This window comes from Leucoraja erinacea, chromosome 23, assembly GCF_028641065.1.
Source record: "Leucoraja erinacea ecotype New England chromosome 23, Leri_hhj_1, whole genome shotgun sequence".
Taxonomy (NCBI): Eukaryota; Metazoa; Chordata; class Chondrichthyes; order Rajiformes; family Rajidae; genus Leucoraja; species Leucoraja erinaceus.
In genome coordinates, this window is record NC_073399.1 from 5,749,441 (window position 1) to 5,773,609 (window position 24,169).

The following is a 24,169-nucleotide window of genomic DNA, read 5'->3' on the forward strand; positions in this document are numbered from 1 at the left end:
AATTGGCTTGCGAATTTTGCCAAATATAATGTGTAGCTGGAAAAGTGGGATGCTATAATGATTGATGCTATAATGATTGAAATGACCTAAAATTGAAATTAATCTCATGTCATCCAAATGTTCATTATTTGGACTGGATTCAGCAAATTTATATCCATGAGGCCCATTGGGAGACAAAATTCCCAGGCTTCAAAGACACCTATTTGAAATGTCTCTCTGTTTCATGGCTGTGACGTTTTGGGTCGGGACCCTTCTTCAGATGATAGTAGTTGGGGGGGTGGAGGGGGAAGAGAAAGCTAGAAGAGAGATGGGGACTAGACAATGCAAGGATACAGGTGATGATTAGTAGATGGGTGGACAAATTCCAGAGATGGAAAAAGACAAAAGGCTATGAACTAATGAGATCAGGAGAGAAGAAGCATGACATGTGAAGCCAGAGGAAGAGATATATAGGTGGAAGGAGATGGGGAAGGGGAAAGGTTTGTTATTGTTGGTTAGTTACTTAAATTAGAACATTCAATTTTACCTGAAATTGAGGAATATAAATAAGGAAGAAATGAACTATTTAGGTATGTTTCCAGATATTTTGGTGCGTAGGAAATGCACGTGATCTATTAAGGTATTGTTTCTGCAAACGAACATAATGACTGAAGACAGAAGTTTTTGTTTAACCACATAAAATGTTTTGTCAGAGCCATAAGGAAGGTGAAGTATTAGCTACAAGGATAGGTTGGACAAATCTAGATTGTTTTCTTTTGAACATTGGAGGTTGATGGGAGACCTGATAAACGTCTATACAATTATGAGGGGTATACACATATACACAATTATATGCAGTAGACAAAACCATTTTCCTGGGGTGGAACTGTCAAAGACCATAGGATACATCTTAAAAGTTAGAGGGAAAAATTAAAGGAGGCATGCAGGGTAAGTTTTCTTTCTTATAGAGTGGTTGGTGCTTAGCATGTGCGGCCAGGGGTGGCAGTGGAGGACGATTTAATGGTGGCATTTAAGAGGCTTTGAGATGGACTATAATTATTGCATCGTCTTAATAAAACAAGGAAACAATTTCGTGTTGCACGTTTATTTTTGTTGATATTGCTACATTTATAAAACTATGTTACAAAGAAATACACATTTTGTAGATTTCTTCTTTGGACCGTTTCAAGTTGTCATCTACTCTTCAGCGCTCTGATAGGTAAAAAGGAAATGCAAATGATTATAAATGTGCCTTTCATATTTACTTATACATTGATTAATGACAGAAATAAGGATCGCTTTATCTATTCCTCCATGTTGATATAAATCACCATTTTGAATACTTTTTACTGTACCTTGATAGTAATGTCACGGGTTTTAGTTCTAAGTTTGTTGACTTGAGATTCGGCAATGTCGGCACGTTCCTCGGCTTCCTCCAGTTCATGCTGAACCTTCCTGAACCTGGACAGGTGAACGTTGGCCTGTTCCTCCTGTAGGAAAACAGTGTAAAAGCTCAGATTTTTAGAATGAAAATTATTTACCAGGTGATTGCTAAACACCATTATACTTTTGATGACCAACTAATTAAGAAATTTACAGTTTTTGAGCTTTATTGGATGAAGGTCTGCCGGCTTTACTTTTTGAATATCAAGATTGGATAATGCACAAATCTGCACTAATCAATCTTTTGCACAAAATACATGATTTTACTTAGTTTAGATTGGATGAAGGTCTCTTCTGAAACATTCTTTGTGTTGATCTCTTACACTTTGGGGTTAAGATACTTTAATTTATTAGTAAATCACATGGATTCAAAGAAATGATTAGCTATTTACTTCTAATGTGGAAAACAATCATGCTATGCCTACTAGTGCTTGGCTTCAAATAGTAACAGTTTTCCTACATCAATCCTCTTGATTTCCACACAATCTTGGCAACCCTTAATCTAAATTTCATGGTATAGAATCTTAGTTTGGTAAACCCCTCAAAATGTAACCTTTGGAGTCTAGGTGTCATTCTGATTAATCTCATCCAAAGGAAAATATTTTCTTCCTCGGGTAAAGCATTCATAGCTGTTTGCACTATTTCAGCTGTGGGCTAATCAATGTTTTGTGGAACTGCAATATAAATTGTCCTTCAGTCCTCTGAATCAAGCTAGCATTCCACTTGCCCGTTTTATGATTTTCTTGAGGTGAGACCAGTCATGTGAGCAGATACTGTACATAATAAAACATGCTCACATTCTTTGGAATTTTGAACAACAGGAGATGGTATTCTTGAACTATTTATAATTCTTGAGATATTTGTTAAAGTAGATGATGAGAATTTGCCTGAAGAGACTAGAATAACTTTAGGACTGAGAAAAAGCAAATACTTTTAGAATTTCCAACACAAAAGACTTTGTCAAGTCCATTCCAGCTTGGACCTGGTGGATTTCTCGATACGGGAAAATGGATAGAAAAATTAAAGAACGGATTTAATCTTATTGAATGGTGAAGGCTGATAAGCCTACTATGCTACACCTGGTCCTACATATAATGCTGTTAATCTTTAACTGGCCCATTAAAAACAAGCTTTTCATGAATTATGATAATGAGCCTTATATTATGACAAATATTTCAGAGCTCAGATATTCACAAGGATTCTATTCTTTTGAGATTAGAGCAATGGGAAAGAATCTAATTGAAACATTTCTAGAACAATGAATAGAGATGGTGTTTTAATGCTCTGCCCATAGACATGATATTCCCACCTTACTATTAATGTAGATTGTGTTAAGTTCTTCTTTATATTATACAAAAATCTTAAAATTTAATGTCATACAAAATAATTTTCTTGAAAAATTGCAGTTATAGTCATAATAACTTACAGTTTCCTCCGATTGTCTCTTGTAGGCCTTAACCTTCATCTGCAGCTTGTCAACCAGGTCCTGTAGTCTCAGATTATTCTTTCTGTCTTCCTCTGACTGAATGTCACAAAAGAAGCAACATTTGAAATGTTTTATTTTTCATTTTATTGTATTCTTATGACACAATCATGCTATGCCTACTAGCGCATTAAAGATACATATCCTGGTTCTTGCTGACCCACTCATCCTTCTGTGATATTTACATTGCTGCCTTCTCAGTGCTCCACTCACTTCATTACCAATGGCCTCTTCTGGCTCCACTCATCATCTCACAGCAGGACCCTCCCTCTGATTAGTGTTGAGAAAGGGTTTCTTTTCAGTGACCCAGTCAAAGGTTAATTGTCTGTACAACCCCAAAATGCCTTTACCACAAGACTTGTGTTATGCCCACCAGATTCCTTCTATTGGAAGCTTCTGTTACTTGGTGCATACAAATGACAACACTTTCTTCAATCAACCAAGATTGGGAAAGTAACAACTCAAACAGGACCTTTCGGGGAATGGGCTAACCTCAAAGGACAAAGCAAATGTTGTAGGGTGGTCAGGACACCAATCATGCTGACTGCAGGGGTATAGCTACAGGAACACTGTTATCCTTCCAGAGCTTTGGCTGAATTAAGTGCACCAATTGATTATTAATTGTACAGTACCTGATAAGATAGTTCCTTGACCCTTCTTTCATACTTGCGAACACCTTTAATAGCATCAGCACCTCGCTTCTGCTCGCCTTCCAGCTCATTTTCCAGCTCGCGCACCTAAACAACCACAAAACGGGATTTATTCCATAATATTCATATTATATCCAAAGTTTCAGTGTGCACAGTAAAACAGTCTCAGGATTTACCCTGGCCTCCAGTTTCTGGAGCTGTTTCTTTCCTCCTTTCATTGCCAGCTGCTCAGCCTCATCCAGGCGAAGCTGCAGGTCCTTCACTGTCGTCTCGAGGTTCTTCTTCATTCGTTCAAGGTGAGCACTGGTGTCCTGTTCCTTCTTCAGCTCTTCAGCCATCATGGCAGCCTTGCAATATGACACAATTGGGCAAATCATTACATGTTCAAAATTCTAATTTTATCAACGTAATTAATTGAGGTAATATTTGAAAACTAAATTCAAATTGTTAAAATAATTTATGACCTACATCAGTGATAGCCTTCTTGGCTTTCTCTTCAGCATTTCTTGACTCCTGGATAGTTTCTTCCATTTCAGACTGGATGTGATTCAGGTCGGCATCCAGCTTCTTCTTAGTATTGATGAGGCTGGTGTTCTGCAGGAAAAGACACATTTGAATAAGAGTCATGCAATCATAGAGAAGTACAACACTGAAACAGGCTCATCATCTCAACCTATCCATGCTGACAAAAATGGCTATCTAGGCTAGACTCATTTTATGAATTTGGCCCATATCCATCTAAATCTTTCCTATCCATTTACCTGTCCAAATGTCTCTTAAATGTTATTATTGTACCAACCACATTCATTTTCTTTGGCAGCTTGTTCCATATACAGTATCTACCACCTTCTGTGTGTGAAGAAATTGCCTCTCAGGTCTCTTTTAAATCTTTCTTCTCTTACCTTAAATTTATGTTCTCTAGCTTTTCATTTCCCTTCCCTGGAAGAAAGACTGTGCATTCACATTATCTGTGCCCTAATGTTAATTTTGCAGGAGTAAAGATGAATCTAATCTCAGTTTCAATATGCACTAATATATTGTGGGAGGTGGAGGAAGAATTTGGACGGAACTAATAACAAACAAAAGAATGGGAGACGGATACCAATCTGTTGCTGTCTATATGCCAGTGGATATTGGATGTCTGAAGTCATGCTATGGAGAGATGAGGCAATCAAGTAACATTTAAATTGGCCCTATTGGTGCTGATCTGCATTCTTGAGGTTGGAACACAGCAGGAAAAACGAGCAACAAAGTGTAGTTGCCTACCAAGAGATTATTGTGCAAAATTAGAGCCCATGGTATTGGGGGTAGAGTATTGACATGGATAGAGAACTGGTTTGTAGACAGGAAACAAAGAGTAGGAATGAACGAGTCCTTTTCGGAATGGCAGGCAGTGACTAGTGGGGTGCCGCTAGGCTCCGTGCTGGGACCCCAATTATTTACAATATATATTAACGATTTAGATGAGGGAATCAAATGGTACATCTCCAAGTTTGCAGATGACACAAAGCTGAGCTGTGAGGAGGATGCTATGAGGCTGCAGGATGACTTGGGTATGTTGGGTGAGTGGGCAGATGCATGGCAGATACAGTATAATGTGGATAAATGTGAGGTTATCCACATTGGTGGCAAGACCAGGAAGGCAGATTATTATCTGAATGGTGTCAGTTTAGGAAAAGGGGAGGTGCAATGAGACCTAAGTGTCCCTGCACATCAGTCACTGAAAATATGTATGCAGGTGCTGCAGGCAGTGAAGAAAGCTAATTGGCCTTCTTTATGAGAGGATTTGAGTTTAGGAGCAATGAGGTCCTACTGCAGTTGTACAGGGCCCTGGTGAGACCACAGCTCGAGTATTGTGAGCAATTTTCTTCTAATTTGAGGAAGGACATTCTTGCCATTGAGGGAGTGCAGCGTAGATTCACCAGGTTAATTCCCGGGATGGCGGGACTGACATTTGATGAAAGAATGGGTCGACTGGGCTTGTATTCACTGGAATTTAGGATGAGAGGTGCTATTATTAAAACATATAACATTCTTAAGAGATTGGACAGGCTAGGTGCAGTAATTTTGTCCCCTATGTTGAGGAAGTCCAGAACCAGGGGTCACAGTTTAACAATAAGGGGTAGGCCATTTAGGACTGAGATAAGGAAAAACTTCTTCACCCAGAGAGTTGTGAATCTGGAATTCTCTGCCACAGAAGACAGTGGAGGGCAATTCACTGGATGCATTCATGAGAGAGAGATAGATTTAGCTCTTCGGGTTAACGGAATCAAGGGATATTGGGAAAAAGCATGAGCGGGATACTGATTACGGATGATCAGCCATGGTCATATAGAATGGCCGTGCTGGCTCGAAGGGCCAAATGGCCTACTCTTGCACCTATTTTCTATGTCTCTGTGTTTCAATGTTCTATCCCTGGAGATCATTTCCTGTAAACCAGATGGTATCCAAACAGAAAATTGAACAAAGCAATTATAAAATCCCCCTTTTAGGATAACCTAAACAAGACTAACCTGACCAATGCCTAACAAGACCTGGTGGTAATGTAGGGTGACATCAATGTGGGAACTAACCTGAGAGTGCAGCAGCTGAACTCTTTCAGTGACATCGATCAGCTCTTGTTCAGCAATTTTGCGAGCTCTGTCTGTCTGTTCCAGAGCGGCTCTCATTTCTTCAATCTCAGCCTGTTGCAGGCCGCTTCTGCGCTCCACCATGGCTAGTTGCTCCTTCAAGTCTTCCTGGCTTCTGCAGGCATCATCCAGTTGTAACTGGGCGTCCTGTTTATAATGCAAGATTGCTTTGTTACCAGGTATTACAGTACACTGTAATGCTTATCTTATAATTGAATCAGTTGTAGTAATAAGCTGTTTTTCATCAATAAATAGTTTGAAAAATCTAGCTCATCTGGCAAATAACAAATCTTGCATTTTATATTAAGTTCTGCGAGAAGAAAATCAATACTTAAATAATTGACTGACAATCACACAACATTTAAAATAACAGTGTACTAGAAGTCATTATCCCATGATACAAACCTTCAATTGACCCTGTATGTTTCTGAGATGTTTTTGAGCTTCTGAAGCCTGGCGATTGGCATGTCCCAGCTGAATCTCCATTTCATTTAGATCACCCTCCATTTTCTTCTTGATTCTCAAGGCATCATTCCTGCTCCTGACTTCAGCCTCCAAAGCGCTCTGCATTGTGTCCACAACTCTCTGGTGGTTCCTCTTCACCTGATCGATCTCCTCGTCTTTCTCTGCAATCTTTCTGTCAACTTCAGATTTCAGTTGGTTCAGTTCCAGTTGAATGCGGAGGATCTTGCTCTCCTCATGTTCCAGGGAGGCCTACGAGAGAGATTAACTGTATTTTCAGTATTTTGCACATTGTTGTCGCTAAAGTTGATTTCTTTATATCTTAAAAATATCTTTTAAACAGGTCGTTACTCTGATATTATTGCAACTTATTTACTCTATTTGACAACAATGATAGTTCAAAATATCTATTTCTTGAATGTAATGTTGAAATAACCTTACCTCTGCCTCCTCCAATGCTGACTGGATTTCACTCTTTTCCTGCTCAGCTGTCTTCTTTGTCTTTTCCATCTCATGGAGGGCCTTGCTACTTTCACCCAGTTGCTCAGTCAGATCAGAAATTTCCTCTGTGTTTAAATGTAGTGTTAGTTCAACCTATCTTGTTGATAAAACTTGGATTTCAATAGAAATGCGTGGATATTTTACATTATTAGTGAAAATTCAGAGGGAATGGGCAATGAGTCAGAATAGAATCTGTAAAAGCATTAAATTCCAAGATAAGTAAGTATCTTGTTAATAATATTAAATGAGAGAATGGGTATAGACTTACGCTGTAGATTCTTGTTCTCCCGTTTAAGAGTTTCAAGGTGATCTAGAGACTCCTCATATGCATTCTTCATCTTAAAGATTTCTGTACTCAAACTACGAGATTCCTTCAGAGATGCTTCCAGTTCTGCCTGGCTCTCCTCATATTTCTGTTTCCAATCTGCCAGAACCTTAATTGTACAATTGTAAATGTAAGAAATGTATTCTCAAATTTAACTTCTGTCTCAGTATCAATGAGGTGTGATAGCCAGTGAGAAAGATGTGTAGATTTCAATCTGAAAACTGAACTGATATTTTCCCAGCATCCATGTGTGTAAAATCAGGAAAGGAATAGATCGGGTAAATGCACAGAGCCTCTTGCCCAGAGTAGGAGAATCGAGTACCAGAGAACATAGGTTCAAGGTGAAGGAGAAAAGATTTAATCGGAATCTGAGGGGTAACTTTTTCACACAAAGGGTAGTGGGTGTATGGAACAAGCTGCCAGAGGATGTAGTTGAGGCTGGGACTATCACAACATTTAAAAAACGGTTAGACAGGTACATGGATAGGACAGGTTCGGAGGGATGTAGACCAAGCGCAGGCAGGTGCGACTAGTGTAAATGGGACATGTTGGCCAGTATGGGCAAGTTGGGCCGAAGAGCCTATTTACACACTGTATCAGTCTATGATTCTATGACTATGACTCTCTAAGATTTCATGACTTCCCAAAAATAATATTATGCTTGAATGTGTAAATAAACAAGAAAGAAGTACTTCTTAGGATGGTACAATATTAAAAGGGTTCAGTAATTTAATATGTCTGTTATTTCTAATGTGACTTTTTTACACTCAGGAAATGCCAAAATCACTAAACCTTTTCAATTGTTTAGACGTTCTGTTAGATTGTGGCTGATCTGCAGTTAATAACCTTTTTGGACATGAGGACTTGCTAATTTTACTTAACAAAGATCTATTGGTGCATTTTCTCCAGTCTTCAGAGAGAATAATTTAAACTACCCATTGAGAAACAACAATGTTATAATTCAGTTCCATGGAGGTATTTTTGTCGTCATTAATGAGGTCAAATCCTCACAAAATTAAACTACCAGCTGCTTGCCAGTCTCTGGCTAAAATTGATATGCATGATGTTGGTTACTTCCTTCAGAACTACATGCAAAGAGAAACAACGCAACAACCAGCTCCTACCTTGTCAAAGTTCTTTTGTTTCTTGTCCAGAGCTGCTGCTGCTGAATTTGCCCTCTCTACATCTATCATCAAATCCTCCACTTCATTCTGTAGTCTCTGTTTAGTCTTTTCCAGTGAAGCACATTTGGAGTTCACGGCCTCAATATGCTCCTCTGCATCTTGCAGACGCTGAGCAAGTTTTTTCCTGAAAAACACAAAACCATCATGTCCATCTCACAGGAAATTGTGGAAGAACATACATTCTCCTTGACAGCATGTGCTGCATGAACATAGGTTCCTCTTTGTTACATACTTGGCTTCTTCCAGTTCCTCTGTGCGCTGGATTGCATCAGTTTCATATTTTGATCTCCACTGAGCCACTTCACTGTTGGCCTTGGACATTCCACGCTGGAGCTCAGCCTTTGCCTCCATCTCCTCTTCATATTGTTCACGGAGCAGGTCACAGTCGTGGCGGGCAGATTGCAGACCATGGGCCAGGGCTCCCTTAGCCTGAAATGATTACAACGTGGCATGAACGACATGATATTCAAAATCATTGTGATTATTAGAAAGTAACTTAACCTTGTTAATTTGCTTATGGTCACAATGAAAAGAAATGTTGCTTTAGAGGGAAATCCTAAAGTAAGTTGCTGGACATCAGTGCATTAAAATATAATATTTTATAACATAAATGCTGCATTTTTATAACATTAAATTGGTTCAAAATTGACAATAATGCACGTTTAGAAAGTTTCCTGTGAAACAAATCTCTCAAGTTAATTTAGTACCTTGGTTTCTTCCTCCAGCTGCCTCTTCAGTTCCTCAAGCTGTTGGGTATATCCTTGCTTCCCTCTTGTCAGCTGCGATACCAAGGCCTCTTTCTCCTCCACTTGGCGGTTCAACTCACCTGTGAATTAAAGATAATGTGAGTGAAATATTACAAATATTACATGGTAATGTTTTCTATATGGTGAACAACAAATATAGATCAATATTATTTTGAAATCAAGATCAATACCGTTTTCTGTTGTAAGACGTGCTTTATGAGTTGATAAGTCATTGATCAACCGTTGATGTTCATCGTGTTTGGTCTTCATTTCACTGACCTGGTCCTCTAGTGTCCGTGCTACTTTCTCAAGGTTTGCCTGAAAACAAAGCAACCAGTTTTCAAGAGAAGCAAAACCAACTGAACAACACCAGTGATTCAAAGTTAACTATAAAAGTGTAGCATTTAGTGTCCTCTATCACCGCACCTTAGCTTTGGACACTGATTCCATGTTGCTGGCGAGGTCATCAATTTCCATCTTCAGTTCACTCTTTTCCTTCTCAAGCTTCTGCTTCACCCGCTGCAGGTTATCGATTTGTTCCCCAAGTTCTGCAACGCTGTCAGCCTGCTTCTTGCGAAGAGCAGCAGCTGTGGCTTCGTGCTGGAGGGTGGATTCTTCTAGGTCACGGCGCATTTTCTGAAATTCTGCCTCTCGTTTCTTGTTCATTTCAATCTGAGCTGAAGTTGCCCCACCAGCTTCTTCCAGTCGCTCACTGATCTCTTCAAGTTCCCGAGAAAGATCGGCTCTCTGTTTCTCAGTCTTAGCGCGAGCGGCACGTTCAGCTTCAATTTCTTCCTCAAGCTCCTCAATACGAGCCTTAAGATAAATATGCATTGGTTATAATCATGGAACCAGTAGTATCAATTCATGTGCATGACTTTCACTGAAAGGCATTGATAATTTTACTGGACTTATACATCACCTGTAATTCTTTAATCTTTTTCTGCAGTTGGGAACCCATAACCTGCTCATCTTCAACTTTGCTTTGAAGCTGGCTGATTTCAAACTCTTTCCTTTAATAACAAAAATGAAAAATTCAGTTAATTAATTGAACATTTTCACATATTTTGAATGAACGCACGAAAAATGGCTTATTCTCATTGACATTCAGAAGAAATAGTTACTTGCTAAACAGCAGATACCAAAAATATACTTTAGACATATCACCATATATCTTTTAAGTGTTTGTTCATGTAAGTAATATATGTAGCACAATCACAGAAGCTTAAATAAGTACAACTTAACGTTTTCCAACAGAAGTATCAATGTCATGAAAAATAAACATTGCATGACATGCACAAGGCAAGTGGGATACAATTTCACTTCGGAGTCACGTGAGTGATTCCGTGAAGAACCCGCTCAGCACGCATGCGCGGCATTACGTTCAGCAGAGCAACAGTGGCGCAGCGGGAGTTGTGCGCACCCGCTACGGAGGTGAAAGAATGGACCGTCAGGTAAGCTGAGGTCAGGTTTTTCTTTCACAGGGAGCCTTCTGCTTTCAGGCAGAGAAGATAGGCTCTAGAACAAACCTGTCCACCGCTCGACTCCACGGAGGAGCGTTCCATCTGGGGGAGGGCAGCATCAAGGCGGTAGGACCGCTTACCCGGCGCTCCGCTATCCCGACGCCGTGCCGAGCCCAGCCCCGCTGGGGGATGAGGGATTACATGCCCTCCGCTCCCACCCTCAATAATATGGGTCAAATTCATAAACTGATGTCTCCTTATCTTTACTATGTTTACTTCAATAACTATGTCTATCTGTGATTCCACACCGCTGCTTTCAAGTATGCCGTGCATGCGTGCTGAGCGGATTCTTCACGTAATCCCTCATTGTAACTCCTCATAAAATACAGATCAAACTTCAAACTGGTAAGTTCTCATTTAATCTTACTATTTTAAACAGTGACTTATAACAAAGACCTAATACTGACTTTTTAATTTCTCATCCAGTTGCTGGATATTTTGCAAGGCATCAACGTGACAAATAGAAAATAATTTTAAATAGTGGATTATAAAAAAAAAACATATTTGTTCATAACTTTAAATACTGACTTCTTTAGTTTCTCATCCAGTTGCTGCCTGTCATTCTCCAAGTCCATTGTTATTTCTTGAGACAGCTTCAAGTCACCTTCAAGCTTTCTCTTAGCACGCTCCAGATCCATGCGGAGTTTCTTCTCCTGCTCCAGAGAACCTTCAAGCTTTTTAAGAAACAGTATGTTTATTAAAATTTACTTCAATCCACGTTAACTGCAAAAAAACTCACATAATCATGGTTTAAAAGACTCACATCATCAACTTGTTGTTCCAACTTAGTCTTTGTTTTGGTTAGAGTGTTGACTTTGTCTTCCTCAGCCTGGAGATCATCCAAGGTCTGCTGGTGGGCCTCCTGGAGAGCTTTCTTTTCCTTGGTTACTTTAACAATGTTTTCATCAAGACTAGCCATCTCTTCAGTGAGGTTTTTCACCTATGTTCAGCAAAACAAAATGAACAGAATAATGACATGTAATCATCAGAAATCTTTTATGAATAGTGTATCAATTTGTCATCAAAATCACTGTTTAATACCTTGTTCTCAGTGGCATGTTTTTCTTTTTCAACTTTGGCTAATGTGAGCTCCAAGTCATCAATATCTTTCTTCAGTTCTGAGCACTCATCCTCCAGTTTCCTTTTCTTAGCTGTCAGCTCAGCATTCATCTCCTCTTCATCTTCCAATCTTTCATTAGCTTCCTTCATTTTAGCCTCTAGTTGAATCTTATTTTTAATCAACCCCTCGCATCTTTCTTCTGCATCTGCCAGAGTTTCACCTTCCTGCAATAAAATGATACAATGAATTATACCAGGCTATGTGTTTTGTATACATGTATAACCATGCAAAGATAGCCAATGTGGGTACCGATTGGACTTGAAGTAGGAGATCATTCTTTTCTTGCACAAGAGCCACCATTTTCTCTTCCAATTCCTTCTTCCGTGCTTCAGATTTAACAAGTGCCTCCTTAGTTTTCTCAAACTCATCTTTCATATTTGCCATTTCCTTTTCAGTTTCAGCACTCTTCAGGAGAGGTTTGATCTTGAAGTACAGTTGCATCCATGGCCAGTGTTTGACATTGGTGAATGAACGGATGTTGTACTGTAGAGTATACAGTGCTTCCCTAAAGGCCATGGTAAAATGAACAAAGATTAGAGCAATAATCTGTTTATGGAATAAACTGCTATATTCATGTATAAAATTTGTTTATGTGTAAATATATTGTTGGATTTTTGTAAAGCAATATTTACCTCCTTTCCATCATTCTCGTAAATTCAACCCTCATTAAAAAGCCACGGCATATAGCTTGAGTTCGGGTAACGAGCTGTGCCAACTTTTCATCTCTCATCTCTTCAAGTGCACCTAAGAGACCAGCTTTGAAGAACACCTTAAACAAAGTAAGGGATCAGTTTGAATACTTAATTCTAAAAACATTTTAGGAGCAGAGTTTAAACTGCCTTCTTGTGCATAAAAATATGTATCAGAATGTCAACATAGAATAAGTATTTTGCAGAACTGAACTAATGGAGCACATTTTAGTTGAATTTTACTTGCCTCAGATATCCACTTACATATTAACAAAGATGTTTTTTCAAATCACCTGTTCCTAAGATTACATTCAAAAGTATATTGTTGATTCATCTCGTTATTTCACATTACAAAACTTACACTTTCAACATAATTACCTTAGTGTGTCCAAACTTGTACTGGGTATGATCTACATCAATGGATCCCAGTAATTTCTCAGATGCCTTTTTGCTATCAATGAACTGGCCTTCAGGAATTGCACTTGCATTTAGAATCCTGTACCTGTTGCATGAGAGTTTTATACGCATTATTGGTGATTTTTATTAGAACTAAATATATTGACCAACTTATTTGAAATGGAATAAAAATGTATATTTTGAGATATTTCACCTTTGCTTGAAGTCACCGTAGATGATTCTGCTTGGGAATCCCTTTCTGCAAATTCTGATACCTTCCAGCACACCATTGCACCTCAACTGGTGTATGACAAGGTGATTTTCCATAATGCCTGGTGTTTAAAACATAAATAATTGAAAGAATAAAGTAGAACACAAAATTATTTTCTATGACACATTGACTGGATAGATGGAACTACGACTTGCCTGGTGTCTTTGTCTCATTGGGGATGAGACAGCGCACAAAATGGGGATGTGTGGTTCTCAGGTTAGCCATCAGCTTGCCCAAGTTTTCCTGTGAGGTTAAAAAATAAAGACAGTTACACAATTGTACATTAGTCTGATGCATTTCGGTCAATAATTTACATATTAATTCACGATTCATATAACTTGTGATAAGTGAATGTGCAAGGAAAAATCTTACCCTAAACAAAGCAGACACTGTCTGGAATGAACCACCCTTCTTTTTGCCTGCTTTCTTTGTACTGTCTGTGACAAAGAAGCAACACATTTAATTGTTCTTAACAAATTATTAAAGGCGAGAAAGCAATACGATTGCTAACAGCCGTTCATAGCCGAGATTTACCTTCAGGGACTGCAGCGTAGAGAACACCCAAGAGTTTCACTGATGACTTCTGGAACAGCCCAATTACAGTTTCATTCAGTGGATCCTTATTCTTATCCAGCCAGCCAGTAATGTTGTAGTCCACATTGCCAGCGTAATGGGCCAGTGAGAAGTGAGCTTCAGGCCTTCCTTTGACAGGCTTGGGCTTCAAGAAGTTGTTTGACTTTCCAAGGTGCTGATCATACAGCTTATTCTTGAAGGAAGTGTCTGAGGCTTTGGGGAACATACACTCCTCCTCGAGGATTGAGAAGATACCCATGGGCTGTGGACAAAGCCAATGTTTATTTTTTAAGCCTTTTCCATTAATATAAAACTAGATTTATATTCTATTTTCATTTATGTCTTCCATGATATTACCTACCTTCTCAATGAGCTCAATGCAAGCAGCCAAGTCCATACCAAAGTCAATGAATGTCCATTCAATTCCTTCCTTCTTGTACTCCTCTTGTTCCAGAACAAACATGTGGTGGTTGAAGAACTGCTGCAGTTTCTCATTTGTGAAGTTGATACATAACTGCTCCAAGCTGTTGTACTGAACAAATAAAGACATTTTTTGTGTTATCATTAATTCCCTTATTAGCCTTTAGTGTTGTCAATTTTAAATATATGATCTAGTTAATGTTTAAAATTCTGAACCATACATCAAAAATTTCAAAACCAGCGATGTCCAGCACACCAATGAAATACTGTCTGGCCTGCTTTGTGTCCAGTTGTTGATTAATACGGATGACCATCCATAAGAACATTTTCTCAAAAACAGATTTGGAAAGAGCACCAACTGAATTGGTGACCTAAAAGAATAGAATATGTGTATTAGTTGAAGGTAACACTCTAAATAAAGTATTTTAAACATCTACGAACCATCATGGTAACCGTACCTGCTGAACTGTCTGCCCTTTGGTCACAAATTCATTGCCAACCTTTACTCGTGGATAGCACAATGCCTTTAGCAAATCTGCTGAGTTGAGGCCGGTCAGGTAGGCTACTTTGTCGGCATCTAACAAAAGATAAAGGCAAATTATTACATTTGAAAATGGCAATGATTTGTTTTCTTTGGAGAAAATAACCTTTGATTGTTATCTTCTCTCATAAAGACACACGGACAGCCAAAAGGCCATTTGAATCCCGCATGGCTTCCCTGGAAACAATGCCATAACGCCCTTTCCTTCACGGACTGTTTGCTGCATTCCAGCAATCTATACACTGAGGCATTCACTCAAGAAATTTCACTAAGCAACTGCCAGGAAGTTTAATTTTCTCTGTGTGGAACTGCTGGCAATACACTGGAATATCTGGATCTGTGCACAGCAAGCTGTTTGCCTGATTCAACCAACCTTACTTTAACATCTTCTTCACAATATATCAATGTTGTACCAAGTAGCTAACATAAAATTACCGATGAACAATATGGTGAGTTGGTTTGTTATGGGCCCAGGGTGGAAAAAGAACACAGAACAGCGCAAAATTCTGATGGCGAACATTAACTCTATAGATGTTTGTTAGGGAGGTGGAATATCTTTCAAAAATATTTTGGCACTGATTACATTATACTGAAGGTCCGTATTATTTTGAATTTGTAAATAATGATAAATGCGGAAGTGAAATGAACTGTTACCTTCTGTGCCGTCTGGTTCTGCCTGCTCTTCACGCTGTTTTTGTTTGAATTTCATATTGCCCATGTGCATCACTGCGCCAGTGAGTTTGTAGATGCCCCACTTCTCTTCAATGACGAAGCCAAGGATATCGATGGCAGTCTGTGCAACAAAATGGTTAGAATCCAAAACAATATTAATGCATTGAACACATCAGTTATCTAGTAGACACTCTCAAAAACTATTTTGAGTAGTCGTTTTTGTAGGTGTAGGTTATTATTGTCATGTGAACCAAGGTACAGTGAAAATGTTTGTTTTGCCTACTATCCAATGAAATCAGATAATACTGTACATATATACAATCAAGTCACACTCAAGTACAACAGGTAGAGCAAAGGTAGAGCAAATGCAGAGTGCAGAATATAATTATCTGCATTGGTGTGCATCAGTTCCAGAGACAAAGTCCAATGAACACAATGGTGTAAATGTGAATCAGACAGTACCCTAACGTATGGAAGGACATATCGGAAGCCTAATAACAGAGGGGAAGAAGCTATTCTTGAGTCTAGTGGTGTGCGCTTTGAAGCTTCTTTATCTTCTGCCCAATGGGAGTGGAAAAGAGGAACAAATGAGAGGAGTGGGCCAAGTCTTTGTTTATATTGGTTCTTTTCCAAGCCACCATGAATTTAGATATAGTGAATGGTAGGGTGTCTGGTCTTTGTGATGGATTGGACTACATCCAGAACTGTTCGCAGTTTCTTGTGATCTGGGCAGAGCTGTTCCCAAACCAACAGTTGGGATGCAATCCAGCCTACTATGTGTTACCTGAAAGTCTGAGATGGCGGGTTTATTTTTCTTATTTCCATATACATAAACACTTCCTAGGTCAACCATTGTAATTATTTTCATTATTTTTCTTTAAATCAAATCATCTTCATTCAGTTATGAATATCTATTGTGTCAATATAGATTAATGTCGGTGATGGCTTGAATATATTAATGTATTATAATGTATTAGTCAAATTAAGAAGGTACAAATTAATGTGCAGAGCAACTACTCACATCAGTTGCAATCAATTCTTCTGTGTCATCAATACTCTTGACTGTAATCTCACCCTGGCTGATGAAAGGATAATCATAAGGATTTGTGGTAATTAGACATGACTCTGCAAAATAAATGTTTTGTGGAAAGACTTGTGAGCAACTACAGAAAGACAACATGTAACCCAATTAATTTTAATTCTTCAGTTCAACACTTTGAATCTTACCAACAATTTCAGGTTTGTGATTGGTCATCATCTGGTAGAAAATGTGGTAACTCCTTTCAGCTTTCAGCTGGAATGTCACTCTGGATTTTTCCAGGAGATCTGGTGAGACAAACAAATATAGAATTGACAAAGAACATGTCAAACTAGTCAACAATTTGATTTACAAACAATATTTACAAATCCAGTTCCACTGCACTTACAGGTTTCAATGTCAGCGGAAGCCAGTTTACCAGTGGTACCGAAATGAATCCTGATGAATTTACCCTTGAAATATAAAGAACATGCATATCAGAAACCGATTTAGTTGTGTGAAACATTTTAATCAACACTGCTCTGTTAATCATTGCCTGCACACAAGAGGGTAATGAAACTGCACAGGAAACTTACGAAACGAGATGAATTGTCATTTCTCACAGTCTTGGCATTACCGAAGGCTTCCAACAGTGGGTTAGCCTGGATGATTTGATCCTCCAGTGATCCCTGCAAAAATACTTTCGATATTAGAATCTAGAATTTACTAATTTACTAAATTAAGTTAGAAGTAAACTGCAGGAAGGTGTCAGATTGTGCGTGGTACCAGCTCTGTCTCACCTGCATCTTCCCAGATGTTTGAGCTTCCTTCTTCTTGGCGTCGGAAACTGCTGCAACCGAAGCGAAGTACTGGATGACACGTTTCGTGTTCACAGTCTTCCCGGCACCGGATTCTCCGCTGCATGAAGAACGTGACGAAGTGAACAATTACCAAACTAACAGCGAGACAGACTGAAGGAATAAAGATTCAAGTGAACTACAATTCCAAATAAAGCTTGGTGTAGTTTAGTTTGGTGACACAGCACGGAAACAGGCCCTTCGTCCCACCGGGTCTGCGCCGACCAGTGATCCCCGATAATTAGCTTTATCCTACACACACTAAGGACAATTTATACATTTACCAAACCAATTAACCTGTTCGTCTTTTGAGTGTGGGAGGAATCCGAAGATCTCGGAGAAAACTCACGCAGGTCACGGGGAGAACGTACAAACTCCGTACAGCCAGCCCCCGTCGTCGGGATGGATCCCGGGTCTCCGGCGCTGCATTCGCTGTAAGGCAGCAAATCTACCGCTGCGCCAATGAACGTAATTTCACATCGCCATGAAGAAGAAACACTTAAGGGCCTATCCCACTTACGCGACTTTTCAACAACTGTCTTCGACCTTCAAGCTCGAGGGCACTCGCCTGAAAAACCTCGAGCTGGATCGACTGCCAGCGATGAAACCGCGAGCTGGATCGACCGCAGCACACACACACACACACACACACACACACACACACACACACACACAGACAGACACACACACACACACACACACACACACACACACACACACACACACACACACACAAACACACACACACACACACACACACAAACACATCGCAATGGCGGGGGCCAGGGAATGTGGGAGAGCGCTGTCTGAAATTCGCACCCGCGATGAACAGGAAGGTAAAAGACCATGTTGTGAGTTTGTGGCGAGCGCAAACTCTTCTAAACTCGCAAATTAGGTCACCATAGTGGGACGTCTAGAGGGGTTTGGAGGTCGACGAGACTATGAAAAGACCGATCACGTAACCTAATAATAGAAACTCCGAAGAAACCCTGTGGTGATTTGGACACCACTCAGCTCTGACTATGCGTAGGAAGCTAACTTTTGGAATTATTTTATAAAGTTATGGCTAATTTATTTAAGAAATTATTTATTAAATTATTAATTATTAAATGTAGAGTGATTTAAAATCAGCGCCGCATATGAGACTATAATTGAATGATTCTAGATGTCCCCTGATTACATGGATAGAAAATATAGCCAAAGAGACAACGCCAGGGAAGAATTGTGAATCTTAATGATGTGTCGCTACAGGGAAGGTTGTGAGCACAGAACTAAATGTGACTGGATAAGAATGGGGAGGAGGACAGCTCCAGTTTCGCCGAATTGGAGAGGTTTTTGGATTGAAGAAGTGGACGGCAGTTGGGGTCGACGAGGAAACAGGGAAGTGGGTTTCAACAGAAAATGCATTTACATTGTGATATTAGCGATGTGATATGCAAAAATAAATAATGACACCTCTATCACACTATCGCAAGCTCTGAACTCAGTAACACTCACGTAATCAGGATGGACTGGTTTTCACGATCTGGGAAAAAGAAAACAACATCAGTATCCAGAGTTCAAATCACAGAGAGGTGTGGGTTTGTTGGGCGACACAGCACATGTAGAATATAGAACAGTACGACAGAGGAACAGGCCTTTCAGCCCACAATATCGGTGCCGAACCTGATGCCAAATTAAACTGATCTCCTTTGCCTGCACGGGATCAACATCCTTCCATTCCCTGCATAACAATGTGTCTGTCTGAAAACCTCTTAATGCCATATTGTCTTTACCTCCACTACCATCACCAGGGGATATTTGGCCACTCATCTCCTTCAAACGATGCCCTTTAATCTTTCCAACTTCGGGCACAGATACTGACTGTGCCCTTTATATCTTAATATATTTATATTGTCTTTCCTCAACCTACAGAGAAAACTATCCAAATTTGTTTAACTTGTCCTTACATTTTATACCATCTAATCCATGTAACATTCTGTTGTACATTAATACAAGAGAAGTTGAGTATAGGAGCAAAGAGGTCCTTCTGCAATTGTACAGGGCCCTAGTGAGACCACACCTGGAGTATTGTGTGCAGTTTTGATCTCCAAATTTGAAGAAGGATATTATTGCTATTGAGGGAGTGCAGCGTGGGTTCACAAGGTTAATTCCCGGGATAATGGGACTTTGATATGCTGAGAGAATGGACCAGCTGGGCTTGTATACTGTGGAATTTAGAAGAATGAAAGGATATCTTATTGAAACTTATAAGATTATTGAGGGCTTGGACATGCTAGAGGCAGGAAACAATTTCCCGATGTTGGGGGAGTCCAGAACCAGGGGCCACAGTTTAAGAATAAGGGGTAAGCCATTTAGAACAGACATGAGGAAACACTTTTCCACACAGAGAGTTGTGAGTCTGAGGAATTCTCTGCTTCAGAGGGCGGTGGAGGCCGGTTCTCTAGATACTTTCAAGAGAGAGCTAGATAAGGCTCTTGAAGATAGCGGATTCAGGGGATACGGGGAGACGGCAGGAACTGGGTACTGATTATGGACGATCAGCCATGATCACATTGAATGGTGGTGCTGGCTTGAAGGGCCACATGGCCAACTCCTGCACCTATTGTCTATTGCCTATTGTCTACACACCACATCCGTCCTGTAATGGGGCGATCAAAGGTGCAAACCATATCCCAAACGCAGCGGAACCAAAGTCCTATCAAGTTGCAACATGTCATCTGGATCTCTTCTCAAGCCCCGACCGAAGGCAAGAGTACAGATGTCGGAATTATTCTTTGTTGTCTGTATACCTTTGTCCCATGTTTTTGCTACAACTCGGTAGTAATTCGACTCTAAACAGAAACTAAAAACTATTATGATCAAGTCTGGCCACCTACCCGTCTGCATGGCTTGATACGCGTTGTCAGAGATGGAGAAGATGTGAGGAGGAGCCTCTTGACGCTTCTTCCCTCTGTATCCCGACACAACCTGCGGGTCGTACACTGGCAACCACTTGTAGGGGTTTACAGTGACACAGAACAACCCAGAGTAGGTCTAAGGTGGGAGAATGGAATTAGAATTTATCAGGTATTTCAGTATGGTCATTTTGCAAGATCCAACAACTGTACTTACGTAGATCATCCAGGCAGCATAACGCTCTTTGAGGTTATACAACACGGTTGCCTCGTTCAGGTGAGTCATCATGACCATGTCCTCTACTTTATCGAATTTTGGAGGATTCATCGGCAGGACGTCATCGTCTTTAACAGTAACGGTCTGAAAATAATGAACAGGCAAATTTAATGAAATGTGTCATTGGCGTACGCTGCAGAGGTTTCCGAATACAGTATTATGTGTAACTATTCAACGAACCATCTTGTCTAATAAGGTCTCCACGGTGGCTTTGCCGCCCTCCCTACTCTTGACGATTCCCTTCACGTACAGTTCTTTAGGATCGGTAACAAAGCAGGAGGTTTTGGCATCGAACGGTCGGTTCTGAGCTTCAAGCCTTTCTTTATCAGTCTTCCGTAAATACGACGCCGCCTTTCCAAACACTGCCATCTCCGCATCCCCCATGGCTTCGGTCTATTGCTGGAATTGACGGGAAAAGGTTTTCTATATGATTCTAAATAGCATCAGCAAAATCCATGCATTTCGTTTTAGCAGTAACAAATGATTCACTGACTTATTTATCAGAAAGTAACAGAGCTCTTATTCGGACTTAACCTCACTTGTTATTACTTGTTCGGAAAATAATTCCATTCTTTCATTTCTATATTGTCGTCACGTTGCTCTTGGCCTGTATCACTCATTCACAACACAGAATTCATTCGCATCCGTTACCAGTTCTATATCAACAAGTTTCAAATGCCCACTATCATTGTTCCCGATTTGAACGGCATTGTACTTTGAAGGGAAAAGCCCTTTGACGAGGCACGTTCTTTTCAGCATATTTCTCATTTCATTCTGAATGTATTGATTCTGTAGAGTACGACTATTTAATGTACAAACGTGGCCAAAAATCCTAACGTGGAGCTTCACTCTTCAAGACCAGAGCAATTATACATCGCTTAATTTAACGAGAAAATATTGCGAAAATCTCATTTAATAAAACTTTTGAATCCGTTTCTTGAATGTCAATATCATTTAACCATATCATTACAAAGTAAATTATATGCACTGGCTACCTTTCATTGGTATTAAATATTTGTGAATCGTTTGCTTTGTAACTGTAGAAAATGATGATCACCTCGCCGCTGTTGCACAGAATATGTGCAGCGTTTATGCTATTCGTGATACATGATACATCACGCTGCGCCGGTTGATGTTGAAGCAACTACTTTTAATGCGGTGTTCAATAACAACTCGTACTGAATCATTAAAAGTGCACATATGTATTTGAATTTTATGCGCTATCACCGAACGATTATCAACTTTTAAAAATCAAACGCAGTTTCATCAATCACAAGTTTCTGTTAGAACATTTGCTTGCTCAATCATCCTTTACCTTTTTCAATCCCGGTGAAGAATAAAATATTCCACGCAATTCTAGCAAAAGAAAATAATAAATTAATTAATTTTACATCATTCGAGGTCTGATCTACATGAGCCAAAATGTTTATGTTGGCTTGATTTATGGATTGATTTCTTCTTCCTCATCATTTAATACCCGAGAGACGTGATGGGGTCTACCCCCTCCCCTCCCCGGCTTCGCCAGTGAATGTTTATGAAGAAAGTGAGAAACTTACCCCGATGGTTGGGCACCAGCAGCTTTCTCTGTGCTCTGGTCAACTTATATATACTTTTTTTTGTGAGCACAGCAAGTCCGGTTCCTATATTTAGTATACAAAAGCCTGATGAGCAGATTTTCTTGTTGCATTGACTGGTGTTCTAATATCGGGATATAATTAGACAAGCAACATAAGCAATTTGCTTTGGAATTCATTAGCAGTAATCCGATTGACACGACACGCAGCCATATAAGTTGAAGCTGTAAAGCTGACAAATAACAAACCCAAGTTTTTGTATCTTCATTCCACTGTACCTTTAAAATAGGCTTCTACTAAACAGGTGGTACTTTTTTTTCATAAGCACAAGCCACATTTATAATTTACAAATCCGTTTGAAAAACTAAATTGTTTTTATAAATTCCTGTCCAGCACCTAATATCCATTTTGAAACTATGGCCAGGACAGCTTGAGTTTAATTAAAAAGGTCAGGACAGTATAGGGTTAATTAAAATGCAAAATTGCACATTTCCATAATTTCCCTAAAATATATGGTGAAAAATGTGACATATTCCACAAACCATAGCATAAGGCCATGATGAGATTGCACTGGGAGTTATGTGTGTAGTATTAATAACTTTGGGCAAAAGACAGGCTATATTTACCAGAAGAGTGCTGCAAACATTCACTAGTCTAGTACAATAACAGGATGTCATGTTTACTATTTGAGGAGAGATTGAGTAGACTGTGAATGCATTCTTTAGAATTTAGGATAAGGTAAGATCTCAATGATGTATATAATGTGCTCAAGGGCTCGATGGGCTGGGTGCAGGAAAAATGTTTCCCGGACTGATGAAACTAGCACTAGAGGGCACAGTTTCAGAAGAGAGGATAGGAGGCTTAAACATTTTTTTCTTCATTCACACAACAGTGAAGATTAGGAATTTATCATCATAGAGCATTGAAAAGCCTCAGTCATTTTGGTCAGAATATTAAGAGAACAAGATATGGGGACAATGCCAGACTATGTCACCGAAGTAAAAAATCAGCCAGGTCATAATGAAAATCAGTGCAAGCTTGGGTAGACCAATGGACAATTCATGCTCCCATTTATTATGTCTTTGCGTAAACTCTGTAGTTCATGCAAACTAATAATTTACACCCAACAAGATTTACCAGATTTGTGTAGTCATAATAGTGTTGAGAGTGTGTAAATAGTGCAACAACAAATAGTGGTGGGTAATTGGGTGTTTACACCAAAATTGTAACTTTTCTCCCTTAAATGCTTTTTAAAAATAGCAATCTGCTCTCAGTCTTGCTATCAAAATATGTGGAATGCTGCGGACTTATTTTATGTCCTACATTACACTTCTAGTAAGAAACACAATTGTCTGTAACATTTGAAACATTTGGAGGTGTTGCCCAGCAGCTCAACTCCAAGATAAATAAACAGAAATCTTATAAATGACTGTTTGAGTTTATCGATAGATGCACGGTGTGTAATAGTCAGGGTCCTGGTGATATGGTCAAGATAGAAGTTGATTCTAGTAATGAGAGTTCTAGCTAGGAAACCATATTTGTTCCAAAATGTGCTGATTGGTGTGAATTTTCTTCATTACATCTGTGACGACACTTATAATAAAATGCTTAATGGTTGCAATCATTTGAAACAATTGGAGTTTCGCAAGTGGTCATTGAGAATGGAAATCGATGGAATGCAACTTCGTGTCCTGATGGGGTAATTAGGTAATTGTGAGAATTTGATGCAAAACAATATGTTACTTATCACTAATACCTGAGATGCCTCGATGATAAGATATGGGAAGGATTTACAGTTACAGAATTAGTGCTTAGTTTAAATGACTGTATTTAAAATACAGCTTTCAACAAATAAACTCATTATCATGAATGGCAACCTATTGTTGGGCATATATGACAATATTATGTAGGGATGACAGGAAGGATTTGCAGCTGCAG

General features: G+C 39.4%; 1 protein-coding gene across 1 annotated transcript in view; it reads right to left on the reverse strand.

Annotated features, from left to right (window-relative positions):
- Positions 1-1,068: 1,068 nt before the first annotated feature.
- The window catches only part of LOC129708212 (uncharacterized), an 84,463-nt gene continuing 61,362 nt past the window's right edge, over positions 1,069-24,169 (reverse strand). Inside the window, 39 exon segments of the mRNA XM_055653833.1 lie at positions 1,069-1,191; positions 1,335-1,469; positions 2,849-2,944; positions 3,538-3,642; positions 3,732-3,902; positions 4,024-4,149; positions 6,129-6,332; positions 6,591-6,899; positions 7,089-7,213; positions 7,417-7,582; positions 8,598-8,781; positions 8,890-9,086; positions 9,365-9,483; positions 9,595-9,721; positions 9,830-10,219; positions 10,326-10,416; positions 11,330-11,355; positions 11,451-11,600; positions 11,690-11,866; positions 11,968-12,210; positions 12,296-12,551; positions 12,679-12,815; positions 13,114-13,237; positions 13,346-13,463; positions 13,558-13,645; positions 13,775-13,839; positions 13,937-14,237; positions 14,337-14,507; positions 14,617-14,766; positions 14,854-14,972; positions 15,591-15,729; positions 16,630-16,733; positions 16,836-16,934; positions 17,036-17,099; positions 17,223-17,544; positions 18,981-19,008; positions 20,363-20,519; positions 20,598-20,741; positions 20,838-21,050. Of these exon segments, the coding sequence (XP_055509808.1) occupies positions 1,177-1,191; positions 1,335-1,469; positions 2,849-2,944; positions 3,538-3,642; positions 3,732-3,902; positions 4,024-4,149; positions 6,129-6,332; positions 6,591-6,899; positions 7,089-7,213; positions 7,417-7,582; positions 8,598-8,781; positions 8,890-9,086; positions 9,365-9,483; positions 9,595-9,721; positions 9,830-10,219; positions 10,326-10,416; positions 11,330-11,355; positions 11,451-11,600; positions 11,690-11,866; positions 11,968-12,210; positions 12,296-12,551; positions 12,679-12,815; positions 13,114-13,237; positions 13,346-13,463; positions 13,558-13,645; positions 13,775-13,839; positions 13,937-14,237; positions 14,337-14,507; positions 14,617-14,766; positions 14,854-14,972; positions 15,591-15,729; positions 16,630-16,733; positions 16,836-16,934; positions 17,036-17,099; positions 17,223-17,544; positions 18,981-19,008; positions 20,363-20,519; positions 20,598-20,741; positions 20,838-21,050 (5,955 nt within the window). The 3' untranslated portion in view covers positions 1,069-1,176.